The sequence below is a fragment of the Culex quinquefasciatus genome, chromosome 1 (assembly GCF_015732765.1).
Source record: "Culex quinquefasciatus strain JHB chromosome 1, VPISU_Cqui_1.0_pri_paternal, whole genome shotgun sequence".
Classification (NCBI taxonomy): Eukaryota; Metazoa; Arthropoda; class Insecta; order Diptera; family Culicidae; genus Culex; species Culex quinquefasciatus.
The window spans coordinates 55150552-55168683 of record NC_051861.1 but is presented as its reverse complement, the minus strand read 5'-3'; the positions used below and the strand labels follow the sequence as shown (position 1 = coordinate 55168683).

Genomic DNA, 18132 nt, shown 5'->3' with positions numbered 1-18132 from the left:
CGAGTCAGTTTATCCGGAAACCCGTTCTCGTGCATAATCTGCCATAGCTGCTCGCGGTCGACTGTATCATAGGCCGCCTTGAAATCGATGAAGATGTGATGTGTGGGCACGTTGTACTCACGACATTTCTCGAGAATTTGTCGGAGACAAAATATTTGGTCCGTGGTGGCGCGCGCGCCAGTGAAGCCCGCTTGGTAGGGCCCCACGAACCTCCTTGCGTGGGGTGACAGCTGACGGCAGAGGATCTGGGAGAGGATTTTGTAGGCCGCGTTGATAAGCGTAATGCCGCGGTAAAACAATGTATTAGAGGAGAAAATCGTGACGTCAGAAATGAACTCAAATCACTCAAAGTTCATTTTGTGAGTGACTTTAACAGTTTGGCCTAGTTTGACAGCTACATTGTCCCCAGTTTTCTGTGGGAGAGAAAAGGAGGCGAATACTTTATGAAAATCATATCTGTCAAAATTTTGTCGCGAGTTGCTTTTCACCTCTACATATTGGGTCAATGTGAGTTTGTTCGACGCGGTTGAAAGATGTGTTTTTTTTTGTTTTGTTCTTTATCTTCTCTTCGGCGTCAGAAGTTTTGGTTTCAAGAAAATGGCCGTCATCACAGGGGCCTGTTTTGTACACAACTGTATTACCGACGCAGCTGAACAACTGTGGAAGAGAGCCTAGGAAAGAGCCGATTTTTGATTGAAAATGAGATGACGAAGCTTTGATGCCAGGAGCTAGACGTTGTCGCTGCTAATGAGTGGATGTTTTCGAGTCTGATCCCACACGGCCAATTTGGAGATGGCTTATTATGGCTCGTTTGACACCTACAATTGTTAGTACTTTGCGGGACCCTAATTTTGAATTTACTGAGGTGGACAGATTCCTCCAATACCGCCGGGTATTGCAAGAGAAAATAAACACTTCAAAGCATTATGATTCACACCTAAAGCCAGCAAAAGCCGTTTGTCACCGTAGTGGCCGAGATAAGCCAACCTGAAAAAAATCTAGCGTCGTCGATCTACTGGTTTTGAACGAAGAACCATCCATTCATATTCTTCTCAAAAGATTGAAAACATCAGAAACATAATAGGGACGCGGCGTCGCTATTTTTAGACCACGTTTTCCACTTTTTCTCATCGAAACCGACTTCTTTATCGACTTCATTTTGCTGGGCGAGATAGGACGTCGTCTATTTTTAGACGATGACTCAGCAGTTTTCCACTCTTGCACTTTATTAACAAAATACCAGATGGCAGCACGATGTAAACCCACGTCCCTATACTATGATGAATCTCAACCATCGACTGACAGTCGTTTTCTCCGCTGGTTTGGTTTGGTCGTACTGGTTGAAGGAATGAGCGAGCAAGAGATATTTTTATTTTCGTTTATTTCGTTCTCTCTCTTTCACTCCTCAACAGTGTTGCCAGTAAAATGGGGGAAAACGTAGCAGTGTTGCTAGGAGCAGCATTAAAACTGCTGCATATCAGCTCATGCTACAGCAGTTGATTTAGAGCTGATTTGTTTTCATCTTAGCTGTTTTATGACTGTTTAGCTGTAGAATGCTGATAAACAGCACATTTATGATTTCTCTTAATGCTGGATGGTTACTTGGAAAGTCGATTTATTTCACCTTGATTTCTATTCCAGCTCCACTTGCAATTTCCGTCCCCTTAGTTCGATAGGACGTTGATATTATGTCTTAAAACTTTTCACAAAAGAGTTGTTTTGTGTAATAATAAGGGAATCGTGGGAAATTTTGGCCGGACAGTCTAATAGAAAATTTCAACAATTATCTTGCAAAGTTCTTTGTCATACTGGTCATGTGTAACATAACCACCTGCACCTTTTTTTACATAAACTATGAAAAATATTTGCAACGGCCTTATTGCCAAAAATATATTGCCATTTTCAATGTTGACTGACTGTGACTGTATCTTAAGAGCGAGTCCACGAGCAAAGCATACCCATCTCGCATCGACCTCACCAATCTGCCTGAAATTTTCAGGGGTTGTTTGTACATATAAAACTAGCATCTGGACAAATTATGAGCACTCTAGGTCAACGGGAAGTGGGGCAAATCGGGACACAAAGTTTTAAGGTTCAAAAACGTAAAAAATCTTTAAAAGGCTATAACTTGAGAAAAAATCAATTTAATTTCAAAATTCAAAATGCATCTTAAAGGGCTTCAAAAATGCAACAAAATGCAGGGTAGAGCATCCAAATTGGTTAGTTCTAAAGAAAGTTATTGGCATTTTAGTGAAAAAATAGCATAATTTTCAAACTCAAATAAAAAAGTGTTCCATCCAGATATCAACTCGGTTCGGCCTGCAGCTTGTAGGGGACATCTGGGACTACCATCTGAGACTGAGACCGCTTTGGGTAAGGCAGTTTAACATATCAAATAGACACTTTTACTTTTAGTGAATTTTTTGGTAGTAAATTTTTGCTCGGGGGACCCCTTAGATACCATTTTCTGGTGATAATTTTATCATAATCGTATTCCTGAGACAATTTCACATTAGAAACATGCATAAAAATGTTTGTTTTCATCCATTTTAACCCTTTTAAAAAAATAACCGGAAAATGGGATCTAAGGGGTCCCCCGAGCAAAAATTTACAACAAAAAAATTCACTAAGAGTAAAAGTGTCTATTCAATATGTTAAACGAAAAAAAAAAACGGAATCGACGTAACACCTTATTATGTGGCCCTCTTAAACCTAGCGGTTTCGTCAACGGATCCACAGGCGTGTATCGTTCTTTTTGCGACAAGACTCCGCCTCCCGGGTCTCCTAAGTGTGAAGGTATGGCACGGGGAGAGGGCATCGAAAACCTATATTAACACTTAGAATTTATTTGCGTCCGCCTCGGGATTCGAACCGGCGACCTCTGGATTGTGAGTCCAGTGCGCGGTCCGATTGATCCACACAGGCAGACACAATGCACAGTGGTCCAGATCGCAAAATTAAGTGGAAAATGGATTTTTCGAAAAATGGTTAAGTTTTGGAGCTTTGGTGTCTTCAGAAGAGTTGTTGCATATGGAAAGGGGCAACTTTTGGTTTGGTTGAAAATTAGGGTGGTTCACGATTAGGGTGATTTTGGAAATCTAACTTTACAGGAATATTTTTGGGATTTTTTTTGTCTTCTAGAAAGTTGTTGGGCTTGCCATTTCAAGCAACTTTGTCGAAGACACCAAAATTTTATCTCGTAATCTACGCCTTCTATGACCAAATTTATAGAAAGCATCTGAGCAAACCTTCAAAAATCAGTTTTTTGAACGTGGCAATTCAGGGTTAAGTTTTAGAGAAAAGTGATGTTCTGAGCACTTTTAGAGCTCTAAAAAACGAACATTTTTATTTGTTGACATGCCAATTTGGACTTAAGGGTCAAAAGTTACAGCCATTTTAAGGTAAAAAAGATGCAAATTTAAAACTTAAATATCTCAAAATGGCGCAAGCCAAATTTTAAGCACTAGGTTGCATTTGAAAGAGGAGATCTAGCACTACAAACGCTGAAAAAATCTCAGAGGTGTTTTCTTTAAACTCGAGATATCTTCATTTGAAAAGTCTAATTTTCAAGGGAAAATCATATGGGACCACCCTAACGAAATTCGAAAAATGTCCAAATATATGTTTTTCCATGTAATTTTGCCCGCTGAATCCGAATCTGCCCTCAGAATTGAGCCAAAGTATCGAAAAACCGAGTTTTGGTCATAATTTGGTCATAAATGATAATTTTACATGGAAACCCAAAAAATGACCAAAACTCGGTTTTTCGATACTTTGGCTCAATTCTGAGGGCAGATTCGGATTCAGCGGGCAAAATTACATGGAAAAACATATATTTGGACATTTTTCGAATTTCGTTAGGGTGGTCCCATATGATTTTCCTTGAAAATTAGACTTTTCAAATGAAGATATCTCGAGTTTAAAGAAAAACACCTCTGAGATTTTTCAGCGTTTGTAGTGCTAGATCTCCTCTTTCAAATGCAACCTAGTGCTTAAAATTTGGCTTGCGCCATTTTGAGATATTTAAGTTTTAAATTTGCATCTTTTTTACCTTAAAATGGCTGTAACTTTTGACCCTTAAGTCCAAATTGGCATGTCAACAAATAAAAATGTTCGTTTTTAGAGCTCTAAAAGTGCTCAGAACATCACTTTTCTCTAAAACTTAACCCTGAATTGCCACGTTCAAAAAACTGATTTTTGAAGGTTTGCTCAGATGCTTTCTATAAATTTGGTCATAGAAGGCGTAGATTACGAGATAAAATTTTGGTGTCTTCGACAAAGTTGCTTGAAATGGCAAGCCCAACAACTTTCTAGAAGACAAAAAAAATCCCAAAAATATTCCTGTAAAGTTAGATTTCCAAAATCACCCTAATCGTGAACCACCCTAATTTTCAACCAAACCAAAAGTTGCCCCTTTCCATATGCAACAACTCTTCTGAAGACACCAAAGCTCCAAAACTTAACCATTTTTCGAAAAATCCATTTTCCACTTAATTTTGCGATCTGGACCACAGTGCAATGCCAATATGTTAAACTGCCTTACCCAAAGCGGTCTCAGTCTCAGATGGTAGTCCCAGATGTCCCCTACAAGCTGCAGGTCGAACCGAGTTGATATCTGGATGGAACACTTTTTTATTTGAGTTTGAAAATTATGCTATTTTTTCACTAAAATGTCAATAACTTTCTTTAGAACTAACCAATTTGGATGCTCTACCCTGCATTTTGTTGCATTTTTGAAGCCCTTTAAGATGCATTTTGAATTTTGAAATTAAATTGATTTTTCTCAAGTTATAGCCTTTTTAAGATTTTTTACGTTTTTGAACCTTCAAACTTTGTGTCCCGATTTGCCCCACTCCCCGTTGACCTAGAGTGCTCATATTTTGGCCAGATGCTAGTTTTATATGTACAAACAACCCCTGAAAATTTCAGGCAGATTGGTGAGGTCCAAACGACGTCCCATACAAAGGGATATGCCCTGTTCGTGGACTCGCTCTTAAACCCATTAAATCATGCAGAGCCTATAACCAAGAAATGCTAGTTTTTCTGCCTTTCACGAAAGCTGCCCAAAGTGGAGACTCTAGCGGTTGTTTGTGTCGGCGGCGGCGATCATAACGTTTTGCTCTCTACTCTGCGAATGTTGGGTTTGGAGCTATGTATGGGAATCGGGAGCTGAGTTGCGCTTTCTTTCCGGAGACTTGAACACTACACCTGGCTGGCTCAGTGAATCCAGTTGCGATCGGGAAACCACAGGAGAAGGTTGTTCATTGAAAATCATCATCAGTGTAGTGAAGAAAAGTGTTTGTGCTTCTGGATTGGTGTGATCACCAACAACATATACTCAAGGTTGGATAACTGTGAAATTGAAAAAAAGTTACAGCATTGGTGATTGGTTCAGTGATTCGGTTTGATTAGTGAAACTTTTGATATTTTTTTATATTTAGTGATATCTCAGTGATCAGACTCTGATAAATTCAACAGCTTAATCGAATGAAATGTGCCACCAGTATTCATTACCTAAATGTTTGGGTTTTTTTGTATTGCTAATGAGGACAGGTTTGCTAAATATCTTTGTGCTTTTGTTCGGATTTCCCCACAATATCATAACCGTTGAAGAAAGCAGCACGCTAGTCACTTATATTCGGCGCATACAACTTGAGTCTAAAATCTGTTGAGAAGAGCGAAAGAAAACGGTAGCTTTGCGAAAAGAAACCGTTATTCCTGTTGTGTGGTACTGTTGCGTTTCTTGGTTACGTTAATTCTTCCAGATCATAATCGCTTAAAACACGGTTCCAGAAACGCACATTTTTTTAATTATCGCGTTTAAAACATAATTTGCATACTGTTCACTGTAACACATAAAAATGCGCCAACCACTTTGGAATGTAGCACAAAATTACCATATTGTCCCAAAGAAAAAGCGATGACGATGTCGACGACCACGACGGCGGGCGGTTCATCTTCGCAAAAGTTTATTTAAATTCCTTGCTTCGAGCGCGCTAATAGGCACGAAAAATTTCACTTTCACGTTCGATAACCAAATGAACGGAATCGAAAACGATAAATTAGAAGACGGTATATTTATTTGAAATAAAAATCAAAACCATCACAACTTTCTACAGTCTTCTGTGTGTGATATGCTGTCGACTTTGAATTCATCGGTAGCGGAAATCAATGATTAAGTGAGATTTTGGAACCAGTTAAAAAGCTTTTTTGCAACAACAAAAAAGAGCTAATTATCTGCCCAATTTTTATTAGTCCCTTCACCCCTCTTTCGACATTTATTTTGACTATATTGGAATGGATTCATTGAAAAGATATTAAGTAGCACAGCCGAATGTTTACCCTTTCGTTGGTACCGTTACATCTCTCGACGATCGGTGATGGTGCTCGAGCTAAATGGGTTAAGCGCGGTCGAACGTGAGCTGTAGACAATTATATCTGAAAAATGCTGTTAGGGATTGTCTGGGCATGGTCAGATAAATCACGCTAATTTGAAGATGCTGATTAGGAGATAATCCTTTTGGGGACATTTTTTTCTTTATTAGATTTCAGTTCAATGCATTTTTAATCTTTCATTAGTTAATAATGAAAGCCTTCAAAATATACATTTTCTCGAGATGATCATTTCCTAATAGCTGTTTTCTGCCGCTCTAATCGAGTCCATTCCATATGTAAAAACAGCAAGCCGTCGCATGTCAAATTTGTCCCGCCCATAAGGCTACGTGTCATAATTTCACGAAAAAGTGGATTTTCTTCGGTTTTCTATAACTAAGTACTATATTTTTTTCTGATAGTTTACATGATTTCGAACCAAACTGCATCATTACCTCAAAATTGATGAATTTGCATACAGTATGTTAAAAAAGTATTTACATCCCTTGGGCACAATGCACATTTTGTGATGAAACATGTAAACAATTTCATGTTTGACAGAAACCTAGTACTACGTTTTGTTCAGAAACTCATGCCGAACATTTTGCTTCAAAAAACTCATGAAAAGATGATTTCTATAAAAAGTTATATAACAAATACTATCACAAAAATCAAAAAAAGGTGCAAATAAAGTTTGTACACTAGGGTGCCCAGAAAATATGACCCCCTGCTCCACAAGCGGAAAACGGTTTTTTTGGTTATTTTAAGCATCTATGCAAATTTTGAGCGACATTGCATGAGATTAACTCATTGATACCCGAGTCTAAAGTTGGTGAAAAAAATGTTTTTCATACAAAAATGACTTTTTTAAATCGCTAATAACTTCTCAGGATCGGGTTTTACGGTTTTGGTATGTTCTACAAAGTTGTAGAGCATTAAATTTTCAAAAAGAATCTCACTTTTGGGAATATTTGGACGAAAGAAACGCACCGTGCAGACCAAACCGTAAGAAACTTGGGATCTCCATACATTTTTTCGATTTTTCCCATACAAACTTCACCTTCGAGTATCAATGGGTAAATTATGAACGATTTTGCTCATATTTGGCCCAGAGTCCTAAAATAGGTCAAGGAACAATATTCAGCTTGTGGAGCGAGGTATTGAAAAAAAGGGCACCCTATTGTACACCTTTCGAAAAATTAACATAAATAAAGTTATTTGTTGACAAATCACCATGAATCCAGTCTCCCAACTCCAAATAGGCATCCTTGATTGATTAAAAAAAAATTTGAATTGAATATAAAGTTTACTAACTACTTAGTAAAAAAGTATATGAAACTCTGGAAATTCTATATAAAACTAATTTAAACCTAGGTAAACCTAGGTAAAAACGTTGTTATGGTTCGTTTGAGCAATCTGCCAAAAATGTATGAAATTTCGTAATTTTTGTTCTCGTGGATCAAACTTACTTTTTGCTCATGTATTTAAAAACGTGGGTTTTATAGAAACCCTAGATGTTTGGATATCAAAAGATCGGAAATTTTATGCCCTTTCTGATGCCACTTAGGTTGACTTTTGAATCGTAAACCGGTTTGGATGCCGGCGTATTTTCCGACGACGTAATTCCGGGTTGGTACGAAATTCCAACGAAAAATCTATTCTATCGATACAAAGACCCCCAAAACGGTGTTATACCCACTCCAAAATGCTTATTTAGCAATTCTATGGTAATATATTGACATTTAGTTAAATTAAAAGTTTGCAAAATTCAGTTTGGATAAGTTTTATATGGAATTTACAGAGTTATATAAACTTTTACACTAAGTATTTAGTAAACTTTATATTCAACCCAAATTATTTTTTAAATCAGTCCAGGATGCCTATTTGGAGTTGGGAGACTAGATTTATGGTATTTTGTCAGCAAATAACTTTATTTATGTTAATTTTTCGAAAGGTGTGCAAACTTTTTTTGCACCTTTTTTTATTTTTGTAATAGTATTTGTTATATAACTTTTTATAGAAATCATCTTTTCATGAGTTTTTTGAAGCAAAATGTTCGGCATGAGTTTCTGAACAAAACGTAGTACTAGGTTTCTGTCAAATATGAAATTGTTTACATGTTTGATCACAAAATGTGCATTGTGCCCAAGGGGTGTAAATACTTTTTTTACATACTGTATGGGACGGACTAGCTTCTTCATTTTCTTCTTTTTAAATAAAACTTTCCAATTTAGTCATTTTTTCCTGATAATAATCCCTTGATGCGATATCTTCATCTACATATCATACCTCGTTCCTTCCCAAAAATTTAAGAACTCCCCTTTGGTTGAGAAACACTGCTTTATTGTTTACAGTAGAGCATTTTTGAAGTCAAATTTGAGCTAAATGGACAAAAAAAAGAGGCTTCAGCTGCCGATCCCGATGATGCTATGAGACGCGGGTTCGATTCCCGCCTTATCCACTGAGCTTCTATCGGATGGTGAAGTAAAACGTCGGTCCCGGTTTCTCCTGTCTCGTCAGAGGCGCTGGAGCAGAAATCCCACGTTAGAGGAAGGCCATGCCCCGGGGGGCGTAGTGCCAATAGTTTCGTTTCGGACAAAAAAAGACAACAGTAACAAAGATCTCGTGATTCCATTTTCGTTTCAAAGTTTCCCAAGATCTTCGGACAGTCAAGTCTGGTTCCGAATGCTTTTGTAAAATTTGTTTATTTGTTCTGTTTTGTAAATTAAATCATTACCATTTAAGTCAGTGATTCCTAAGCGAAGCGTTTTACATATAGTGATTAACTTTTCATTCCAATTTACTATTCCTGGACACTGAATTCAGGCATCATTGACAGTCATTGCCCCAAGAATGAAAGACTCCATCTACGACCTTAAGGCTACCAACACTTCCCACTGAAAATTTTGGTTCGAGCCTCGAGTCGATCTGGCACTGAAAATCCGTACACTAAGCCGATTTGACCCCAGGAAATAATAAAATGTTAAAAAAAATATTTGAAAAATTATGCAATTTGGGACATAAAAAGAGTGGTGTCCACCCGCAATTTTTTTTACATTTTTTTTTTAAACAAGCCGTAACATGGAGCCCTAAATCTTTATGTTATTTCAAGCGATATACGCACTTCGGAAAGAACCGGTCAAGAAAAAAAAAATGGGCACAGTTTAGCCTATTTGATTTTTTACGCACATTTTAATTTCAACACGTTGCCACAAATTGAATACCAAACTTTTTACACTTTGAAGTGAATGAATTGGTACAAATTTGAATTTTTGCCGGCCATTTCTTCCGATTCTGACACATTAGGGCGTGCGACCTATGGAATGTTAATTTTTTCAAACAACATTAGTTGAGTAAAATATGCCGCTGAATTCGCTTTGTAAATGCCTGCCCCGATACTCTTCAAGTGTGCTCCTCTTTGGGGAACTGGGAATGATTTATTTACTTTCTTTGCGTAAAGGAACAACGACAGGAGTAGATATAAGAAAAAAACTTCCCTCCCATTCATTTACTTGAAGGCTTTTTAGGGTTTTTTTTAGATTGAAGTAAGTGATCGTATCGTATCAATTACCTCGAGCGTGACCTCGAGTCATCTTTGATTTGCCAACCATTTCTAGTGATTTGTATTCGGCAGCTCCTTATGAACGGATCCACAGTAAAACGACGGAACATAAACTCCACTCACGTCCAACCGCAAATTTTAACAGCCAAATTCAAAAAAAATCTGCGAGGAAAAACTAAACAACATTTCAACCAAAGAAAAAGTCATCTGCATGCTTGAGCACTGAGTTGAAAAACATCATCAAGAAAATTTGAATTGTCAAGCTATCTGAATCACAGATTGCTTGAAATTTGTATTCGAACACGAATTTTCTTGCAAGAAACAGAAGAAGAATACAAACGTAAACACTCAAAAAGAAAACTCTATCCAGCCGTCCCGTTCCAGGTGTATCCCTTTCACTCGAATGACAGTTTACATAAGGTGTGAAAGGGACACACCGACGACGACACACTCTTGTCTAAAAAAAGTTATGTGCCCTAATGAAATGGCAAGCACGATTCGTCAGATCACACCTTCCGTCGGATGGGGAAGTAAATGTTGGCCTCGGTCGTTAGGTCGTTTGCTAAAGAATCTTTAACTTTCATTTTGTTAGACAAAACTAGTTTTTGATAGATAAAATAATGTTGCTGTTCTTCATACTAGAATTTTTACTTGAAATAAAGCAAGATCCCTGCTGTTAAAACGTTTTAAACACTGATGCATGTATTTTCTTAATAATTTCAGTAATTTTCAACATGAAGTTGGCAAATTTACTTGTAATCTTGGCCATGGTCGCCATATCATCTGGTAGAGTGCTGGAAAGTATGTGACGCATAGGCGTGGGGTAGACGAGAAAGTTTTTACTAATGCGGCCAATCATATTTCAGCGAAATCTACCAAAATTTCCAAAAAGGCGCCTATTGTGTTGCGACAAGACGTGGAAGAGTACAGCGACAGTGAGAATGCAGTGGATGGTAACATTTCCGAATCCGCCGCTGTCGATGAGTCGGACGTAAGTGAAATAGTGAATTGCTACGAAGTTAATTGCAATGAGGCCAGCAGCAATGCGAACGCAGCCGACGAAGAAACCAATTCGGAAAACAATGAGGTATTGCAAGAAATCAACCAAGTGCCACAAGAGGCTGTTAGCCAGGCACCGGTGGTAAATACTGACGATGCAAATCCGATTAACCGATACTGCAAATGTACCACCTACGAATGTAACTGTTGTCGTGACTTTGCTCTGCCGCTGGTTCCGATGAAAGGGCCAGGCTGTGCGACTATCCAATACCTCGAGGGTAACCGTATGTCCATCGGAATCAAATTCGGAGATCGTGTCTTGGCAAATCGCGTTATTTCTGGTTAGTATCCCTTTGCTTAAAAAATATTGAATATCATGAATTCTGGCAACACTGGACACAGACAAGATGTATTTCCATGAAATTTGAAATAATAAACTATACGTTTTACAGGTCGAAAAGCAACCCCGGTCTGCATGCCCCTGCCTGGAGGATTCAATCGTTTCTGTGGCCGTATTTACGGTATAAACCGTCGTAATGATGATCATTTTAAGGCTTGTTTGGGTCTGGAATTGCGCGCCGACAACGAAATCGAAGCAGTTCTGCGTGTTTCGTGCTTTAAATTCGGACCACGTGGTCTCTCTGTAACTGAGCCGGAACCACTTCCACCGGTAGAGGACATTGATGTAGGTGAAGACGAAGACGACGAAGATGAAGACGAGGAGGAAGACGACGCCGATGATCTGCTCGGAACGCTGGGTCTGGGAGACGGTAGGTTGTTTGTGCAACATTAATTTGAACATTTTTAGAAACAATAGTTTAAATGATTGTTACTTTTTCCGTTTTCCTTTCCTTTTATCGCCGAGATTTATTTTGACCTTTATTATGTATTAATTTAACGTGAAAACTTCCTTAATTGCCATAAGTTTTCGTTTTTCGAGGTATAAATGTTGCGCTCCCCCTTCTACAAGTTGTTTAGAATACTGCTCTACACATGCTGATTCTTTTTGATAACGATTATCCCATTCTTTGCGAAGTTATGGAAATCTTCAATAATCAATTATTGCCAACTAGGACGTCAATGACTGTACCAGAAAATTATATAAATTTTGAAGCACAATTGATTTAGGTAAAAAATTCCTACAATGGCTTCAAGAAGGCAACAACCCAACAACAACCGGCACATGCTGATTAATTTTGGTGCAGAAATTCGTTAATTTTTGAAATTAAATATGTCTTTATTGAACTTTCTTATAATAATTACATTTCGTTTACATGCTAAGAGGTATGGCCTAATGCTCTTCATCTTTGTTGTATTTTTCGTTTTATTATTAACTGTTCACATTCATTTATTTACTTAAAAATTGTTTTACATTTTTGTACTGAATCGAATACATTTAGGTAAAAAAATCACTTTAACAACTAATCCTAACTAAAAACTAAAAAAAGTAAATTCATTGAAATATTCAAAATCATTAGAACGAGTAAACTACGAACTGTATTTCAAGGTAAATCCTCCAAGCGTTCTTACTTGTTCTGCACGAGTTTTGCAACCAAGCAGTGTTGTTGTCATCTCGATGAATATGTTCAGAAGTTCTTGTGGTGAAAACAGGTCACTACTGCCTTCATCCGTTGATGCTGTTTTGTTTTCCCTCGGTTGCTGACTGAAGCCAGGAGTTGTTGTAATCTCTGCAACTTTTTGCCGCTGATTCAACGGCAATGGCTGCAGATTTGGAACCACTCGAACAGATCCCGCTCTAGGTGACGCCAAAGCAGGAAAATCCACGTCCGTGAAAGTTGGTGGTGTTTTGCGATGATCTGGTTGGTGCCTCGTCGTCGCTTGCTGCCGAATTTTTACAAACTCAGCTCGTATTGGGCAGCTTCGATTCTTGGTAGAATGGTCGCCGCCGCAATTGAAGCATTTCGCTTCGATGTTCTCGTTGATTGTTTCGCAAGCTTGAGTTTTGTGCTCACCTCCGCAGGTTGCACAACGACTCTTGATGAAACAGTTCCTTACACCATGTCCAAACTGCAAACAGTTCGAACACTCTGTCACGTCACAGTGCACTGGACGATAACGTTCCCAAGTCACAATGATGTGGAAAATTGCCCGAACTGCTTTCAGCTCAGACGGTGATGTCGATCCTTTCTTGAAATGAACCAGGTACAGTTGATCACGATACTTGATGTCCTTGTTGTGTCTCGCCATCTTGAAGACTTCGATTACGTTCAACTTAAGAGTTTTGAGCTCTTTTTTCAGCACACTCACATCCATGTCGTACAGGCCTCGGAGGACCTGTTTCATGGGGCGTTTACCTGGATCGTCATGGCTGTAGTATTCAATCTTTGTGTTGTTCAGGAAATCCCGACCGTAGTTGTAATCCTTTCTGGTAGGTAGCAGAATTTTGAGTCCATCAGCACACAAGCGAATGGAAGCTCGTAAAGCACCAGATTTGATAAACCGAAATCTGATGACGATGTTTTCACAAAAATGGGTGGCACCTTTACCCGTCGTTCAACTTCTTCTTTCTCGCTCACGTCCACAGGGAGGGTAGCAAACTGGTTACCAGACGAATTTTGAGCGTCCTTGCTCAAATTGCCTGGTTTTGCAGGTAGCGCATTCTTCAGCTTCTTCAAATCTGCCGACCCTGATGGTGAGGACCGCCTCTTTTTCTTGCCGTGAGGCATTTTTGCACTTTTTAGCACTTTTCAGGAGCTAATATCCAGGAGTACCTCACTGATTGGTGGTCCACAAAGGAATGAGAAATTTGAGCAATTCTCTACAAAACCGGCCGATTTCGACCATTTTTATTTTTTGTATTTTTTGATTTGGCTCAAACTTTGTGGGGGCCTTCCCTATGACCAAAGAAGCCATTTTGCATCATTAGTTTGTCCATATAAATTTCCATACAAATTTGGCAGCTGTTCATACAAAAATGGTACGTAAATATTCTAAAATCTGTAACTTTTGAAGGAATTTTTTGATCAATTTGGTGTCTTCGGCAAAGTTGTAGGTATTGTTAAGGACTATTTAGAAAAAAATAGGTACACGGAAAAAAAAATTTCCCGATTTTTTTATTAACTTTTTTTTCACAAAAACTCAAATTCCCAAAATACGTATTTTTTGATTTTCGAGATTTTTTGATATGTTTTAGGGGACAAAAATCCGCAACTTTTGAGCTATAGAGAAACATGGTCAAAAAATCTGCCGCCGAGTTATGATTTTTTGAAAAACTGGTGATTTTTGGAAAAAATCAAAATTTCATACATAAAATTTTTTTTACCTCATTTTTTAATGCAAAATTGAATTTGCAATCGAAAAGTACTTCACAGATTTTTTGATAAAGGGCTCCGTTTTCAAGATATAGCCACCGAAAGTTTGATTTTAGCGAAATATTTGCAGTTTTTCAATTTTTAAAAATAGTGACCATGAGTGACCATTTCTAAAAATATTTTTTTGAAAAGTTCAGAAAATTTGCTATAAAATTGTCTAAGAGACATTGAAGATTGGACCTCTGGTTGCTGAGATACAGCGGCTTAAAGAAAAAGAAACACGAAAATTGAAGTTTTCTAAGTCTCACCCAAACAGCCCACCATTTTCTAATGACGATATCTCAGCAATTAATGGTCCGATTTTCAATGTTAATACATGAAACATTCGTGAAATTTTCCGATCTTTTCGAAAAAAATATTTTGAAAATTTTTAAATCAAGACTAACATTTTAAAAGGGCCAAACTTTGAATACTATGCCCATTAAAAATGTTAGTCTTGATTTAAAAATTTTCTCTCAATTTTATAGCAAATTTTCTGAACTTTTCAAAAAAAATATTTTTAGAAATGGTCACTCATGGTCACTATTTTTAAAAATCGAAAAACTGCAAATATTTCGCTGAAATCAAACATTCGGTGGCTATATCTTGAAAACGGAGCCCTTTATCAAAAAATCTTTAAAGTACTTTTCGATTGCAAATTCAATTTTGCATAAAAAAATGAGGTCAAAAAAATTTTATGTATGAAATTTCGATTTTTTCCAAAAATCACCAGTTTTTCAAAAATCATAACTCGGCGGCAGATTTTTGACCATGTTTCTCTATAGCTCAAAAGTTGCGGATTTTGTCCCTAAAACATATCAAAAATCTCGAAAATCAAAAATACGTATTTTGGGAATTTGAGTTTTTGTGAAAAAAGTTAATAAAAAATCGGGAATTTTTTTCCGTGTACCTATTTTTTCTAAATAGTCCTTAACAATACCTACAACTTTGCCGAAGACACCAAATTGATCAAAAAATTCCTTCAAAAGTTACAGATTTTCGAATATTTACGTACCATTTTTGTATGAACAGCTGCCAAATTTGTATGGAAATTTATATGGACAAACTAATGATGCAAAATGGCTTCTTTGGTCATAGGGAAGGCCCCCACAAAGTTTGAGCCAAATCAAAAAATACAAATAAAATCCATTTCCGGTTTTGGTAGAGAATTGCTCATTTGTTAAATTTCTGGAGCAACATTTGAAAGGGGCGGTACGACATTGCTCTTACGACCTTTCGTCCAATTTAAACGCGTGTAATGAAAGGCCGTAAGAGCAATGTCGTACCGCCCCTTTCAAATGTTGCTCCAGATTTAATGAGATAAAGAGCATTTTAGATTTTTCTTCGAAAATGATCAACGGCTTCACCTTTGAATGTTACCTCATTTTAAAATGGCCATGATTTTTATGATAAATTTAACATTTACTTATTTAATAAGTTTCTATTTAAAATTTTTTATACTTCATCATTAGTTTCACCTGAACAAAACAGATTCAAGGCAAGGCAACTAAAGGCAAAATTCAATAACCTATAATCAACCAAGCTTGTGATGCACACATATGATATTTAAAAAAATGTTTTTTTTTGCGCAGATGATGACGATGATGACGACGATGACGATGATGATGAGGGAGCCGATCAAGATGAACCGGAAATTCAGTCGTCAGAGCCCGGTTATACCGGATTCAGTTTACTTGAGGGGGATTTCCTAGGAGACCTTTTGGGTACAACTAGTCAAAAAAAGAAGAAAACAAGTTTAACCAAAAACGGCACAAACCAACCAATTAGTAAAGATGCTAAGAAGAAGCCGTTGAAACAAGCAGCAGCGCAAGTAGCTGAGGTTGTAAGTAAAAATGCGACCGTCACCAAAAATAAAGTTAAGGACGACGATGATTCAGATGAGATAACCGATATTGTTGAATCACTGGTATCCGGAGGAGATGATGATAGTGCCGAAAATGACGATGAAGACAACGAAAATGATGATGATGATGAAGAAGACTCTAAAGAGACACCGGAAGTTACCGAAGGTATTTTCAGTGATTCACCATTTCGGCGTGCTTAATTTTAGCAGTTTGCGAATGCGGCTTCATGTAATATCAATGTTGATCTTAGATGGAGGTTACGTGAAGTCACACTCTCAAATAATCTCGTTTAACGGTACACATCAACCATAGCTTTTGCACCCAGACTTCTGTTACAGACATTTTAGTATCTTCAATACTGCGGGAACTATCGATATAATTTTTTATTCATCCCATAAATTACTGTCTTCGCAGTTATTTACAACAAAGTTTAACTATTTTAACTCAGATTCTTGCAGGATTGGGTCCGTAAGTTTGACAATTTTGGAATAAGAAGACAACAACTTCCTTGGTTGCTGTGCACCCTTAAGCACACTAATAAAAGAGTTTTTAAGGTTCCGTTAACGTTATTGTTTCTCCTTAAAATTCTTTAGAGGCTACCAACACTCCTGTCGATGATGAAGAAGAAGACGACTACGAGGAAAGTGGTGAAGAAAACGATACTGCCAATGATAATCTTAAAACCAAACAAACTAAACAGCCAAAATTTGGGTTCAACTGGAATAATTTAACACGGTTTTTCCGAATACTTTAAGAGCAACATGTGGTAGCTCGAACATCTACGATGTTTGTGACTAGTGTGTAGTTTGTAAATCTGTGCAAAATAATCATTATGACATTATTTATTTAATTTATTGTAATTTATTGAACGCTGAAATAGATTCGAACCAGTAAATTTTCATTAGTTTATATCTTTATCACAGGTCCCCAAATCCCAAAACTGTCGAGTATACAGACTCAAACTTCAATTAAATTAATGATTCCAGCTTTGATTCAACAGTAAAGTGGTGTTCGGAATGGCAGCGGAAAAACGAAATTAAAACAAATTTAATTTAGTGAACGAGATTTCCGCGTGTTGTTTATTCGAGAACTTTCTTGAGATTGATGTTTGACAGCCACACTCGCGCCGTCAGGTTGGTACCACTTCCGGGGTACAGGGTTGGTTCAGTTGGCAGAGGTTGCCTTCCTAACACCCCTGCTCAACCGCTGCAACCTCCAGCTTGATCCGCTTCTGCTTGATGAGGTCACGGATGAAGTGAATCTTGACATCAACGTGCTTGAGACGCCCGAAGTCTTTTGCTTCCTCCGCAACCCGGATCGTTGATTGGTTGTCTTCGTAAACTCGGACCGGTTCTTCTGGCTTGAATCCGAGATCTTGCAGGAGACGTCCCAGCCATAACTCGTGACACAAAAAAAAAAATCAAAATCAAACCATCCACATTAACGACCCCCGGGTCTTTTGTGGTCTCTATTGCAAGTTTCTGCTCGAACCTAGGAGTCCGAAGGCGGACAGCGTAACCATTCGGCCACGCACTGCCACTCGTGACACACCGCTGCACAAAGCGCAGTGAGCTCAGCTTCAGTCGAAGACAGCGAGACCGTCTGTTACTTCCGTGTGATCCAGGCCACCGTCGATCCGAACACCTTGAAAATTCCACCGCTTACCGAACTTCTGTCCAGCACGTCGTTCGCCCAGTCTGCATCGGCGAAGACTTCCACGGTTGGCGCTTCCAAGTTCTTCCGGTACACAAGGTCGAGAGTTCCTTTGATGTAGCGCAGAATCCGTTTGAGGTGTTTCCAGTGCGCTTCCTCCGGGCAACTCTGATACTGGCTCAAGAAGTTTACCGCTGCTGCCAAATCTGGCCTTGTGGTGAGGCAGGCGTAAGTCAAACACCCGATGAGCTCTCGGTAGGGCTGACTCATCCGTTCCTCCTCCGCGCCCTTGTGCAGCTTCAGGCGACTTTCGATGGGAGTGGAAACAGGTTTGCAGTCATCCATCCCAAATCGCTGCAGCAAACTCTCC

At 38.3% G+C, this 18132-nt stretch overlaps 1 protein-coding gene across 1 annotated transcript; it reads left to right on the top strand.

The window, feature by feature from the left end:
• The first annotated feature begins 10657 nt into the window (after positions 1-10657).
• Positions 10658-17004, top strand: LOC6052688. The gene is made up of 5 exons (XM_001868880.2): positions 10658-10735; positions 10801-11274; positions 11386-11703; positions 15837-16274; positions 16703-17004. Exons 1-5 carry the CDS (start codon positions 10669-10671, stop codon positions 16861-16863), a joined length of 1458 nt encoding a protein of 485 aa, XP_001868915.2. The 5' UTR covers positions 10658-10668; the 3' UTR covers positions 16864-17004.
• The last annotated feature ends 1128 nt before the right edge of the window (positions 17005-18132 follow it).

What these genes read in the sequence shown, in the direction of transcription:
- LOC6052688 (XM_001868880.2), top strand. Translation starts at nt 10,669, where the DNA reads ATGAAGTTGGCAAATTTACTTGTAATCTTGGCCATGGTCGCCATATCA. An exon ending in ATCTGGTAGAGTGCTGGAAA is followed by an intron (nt 10,736 to 10,800) that starts GTATGTGACGCA and finishes ATCATATTTCAG; the next exon opens with CGAAATCTACCAAAATTTCC. An exon ending in GGCAAATCGCGTTATTTCTG is followed by an intron (nt 11,275 to 11,385) that starts GTTAGTATCCCT and finishes TACGTTTTACAG; the next exon opens with GTCGAAAAGCAACCCCGGTC.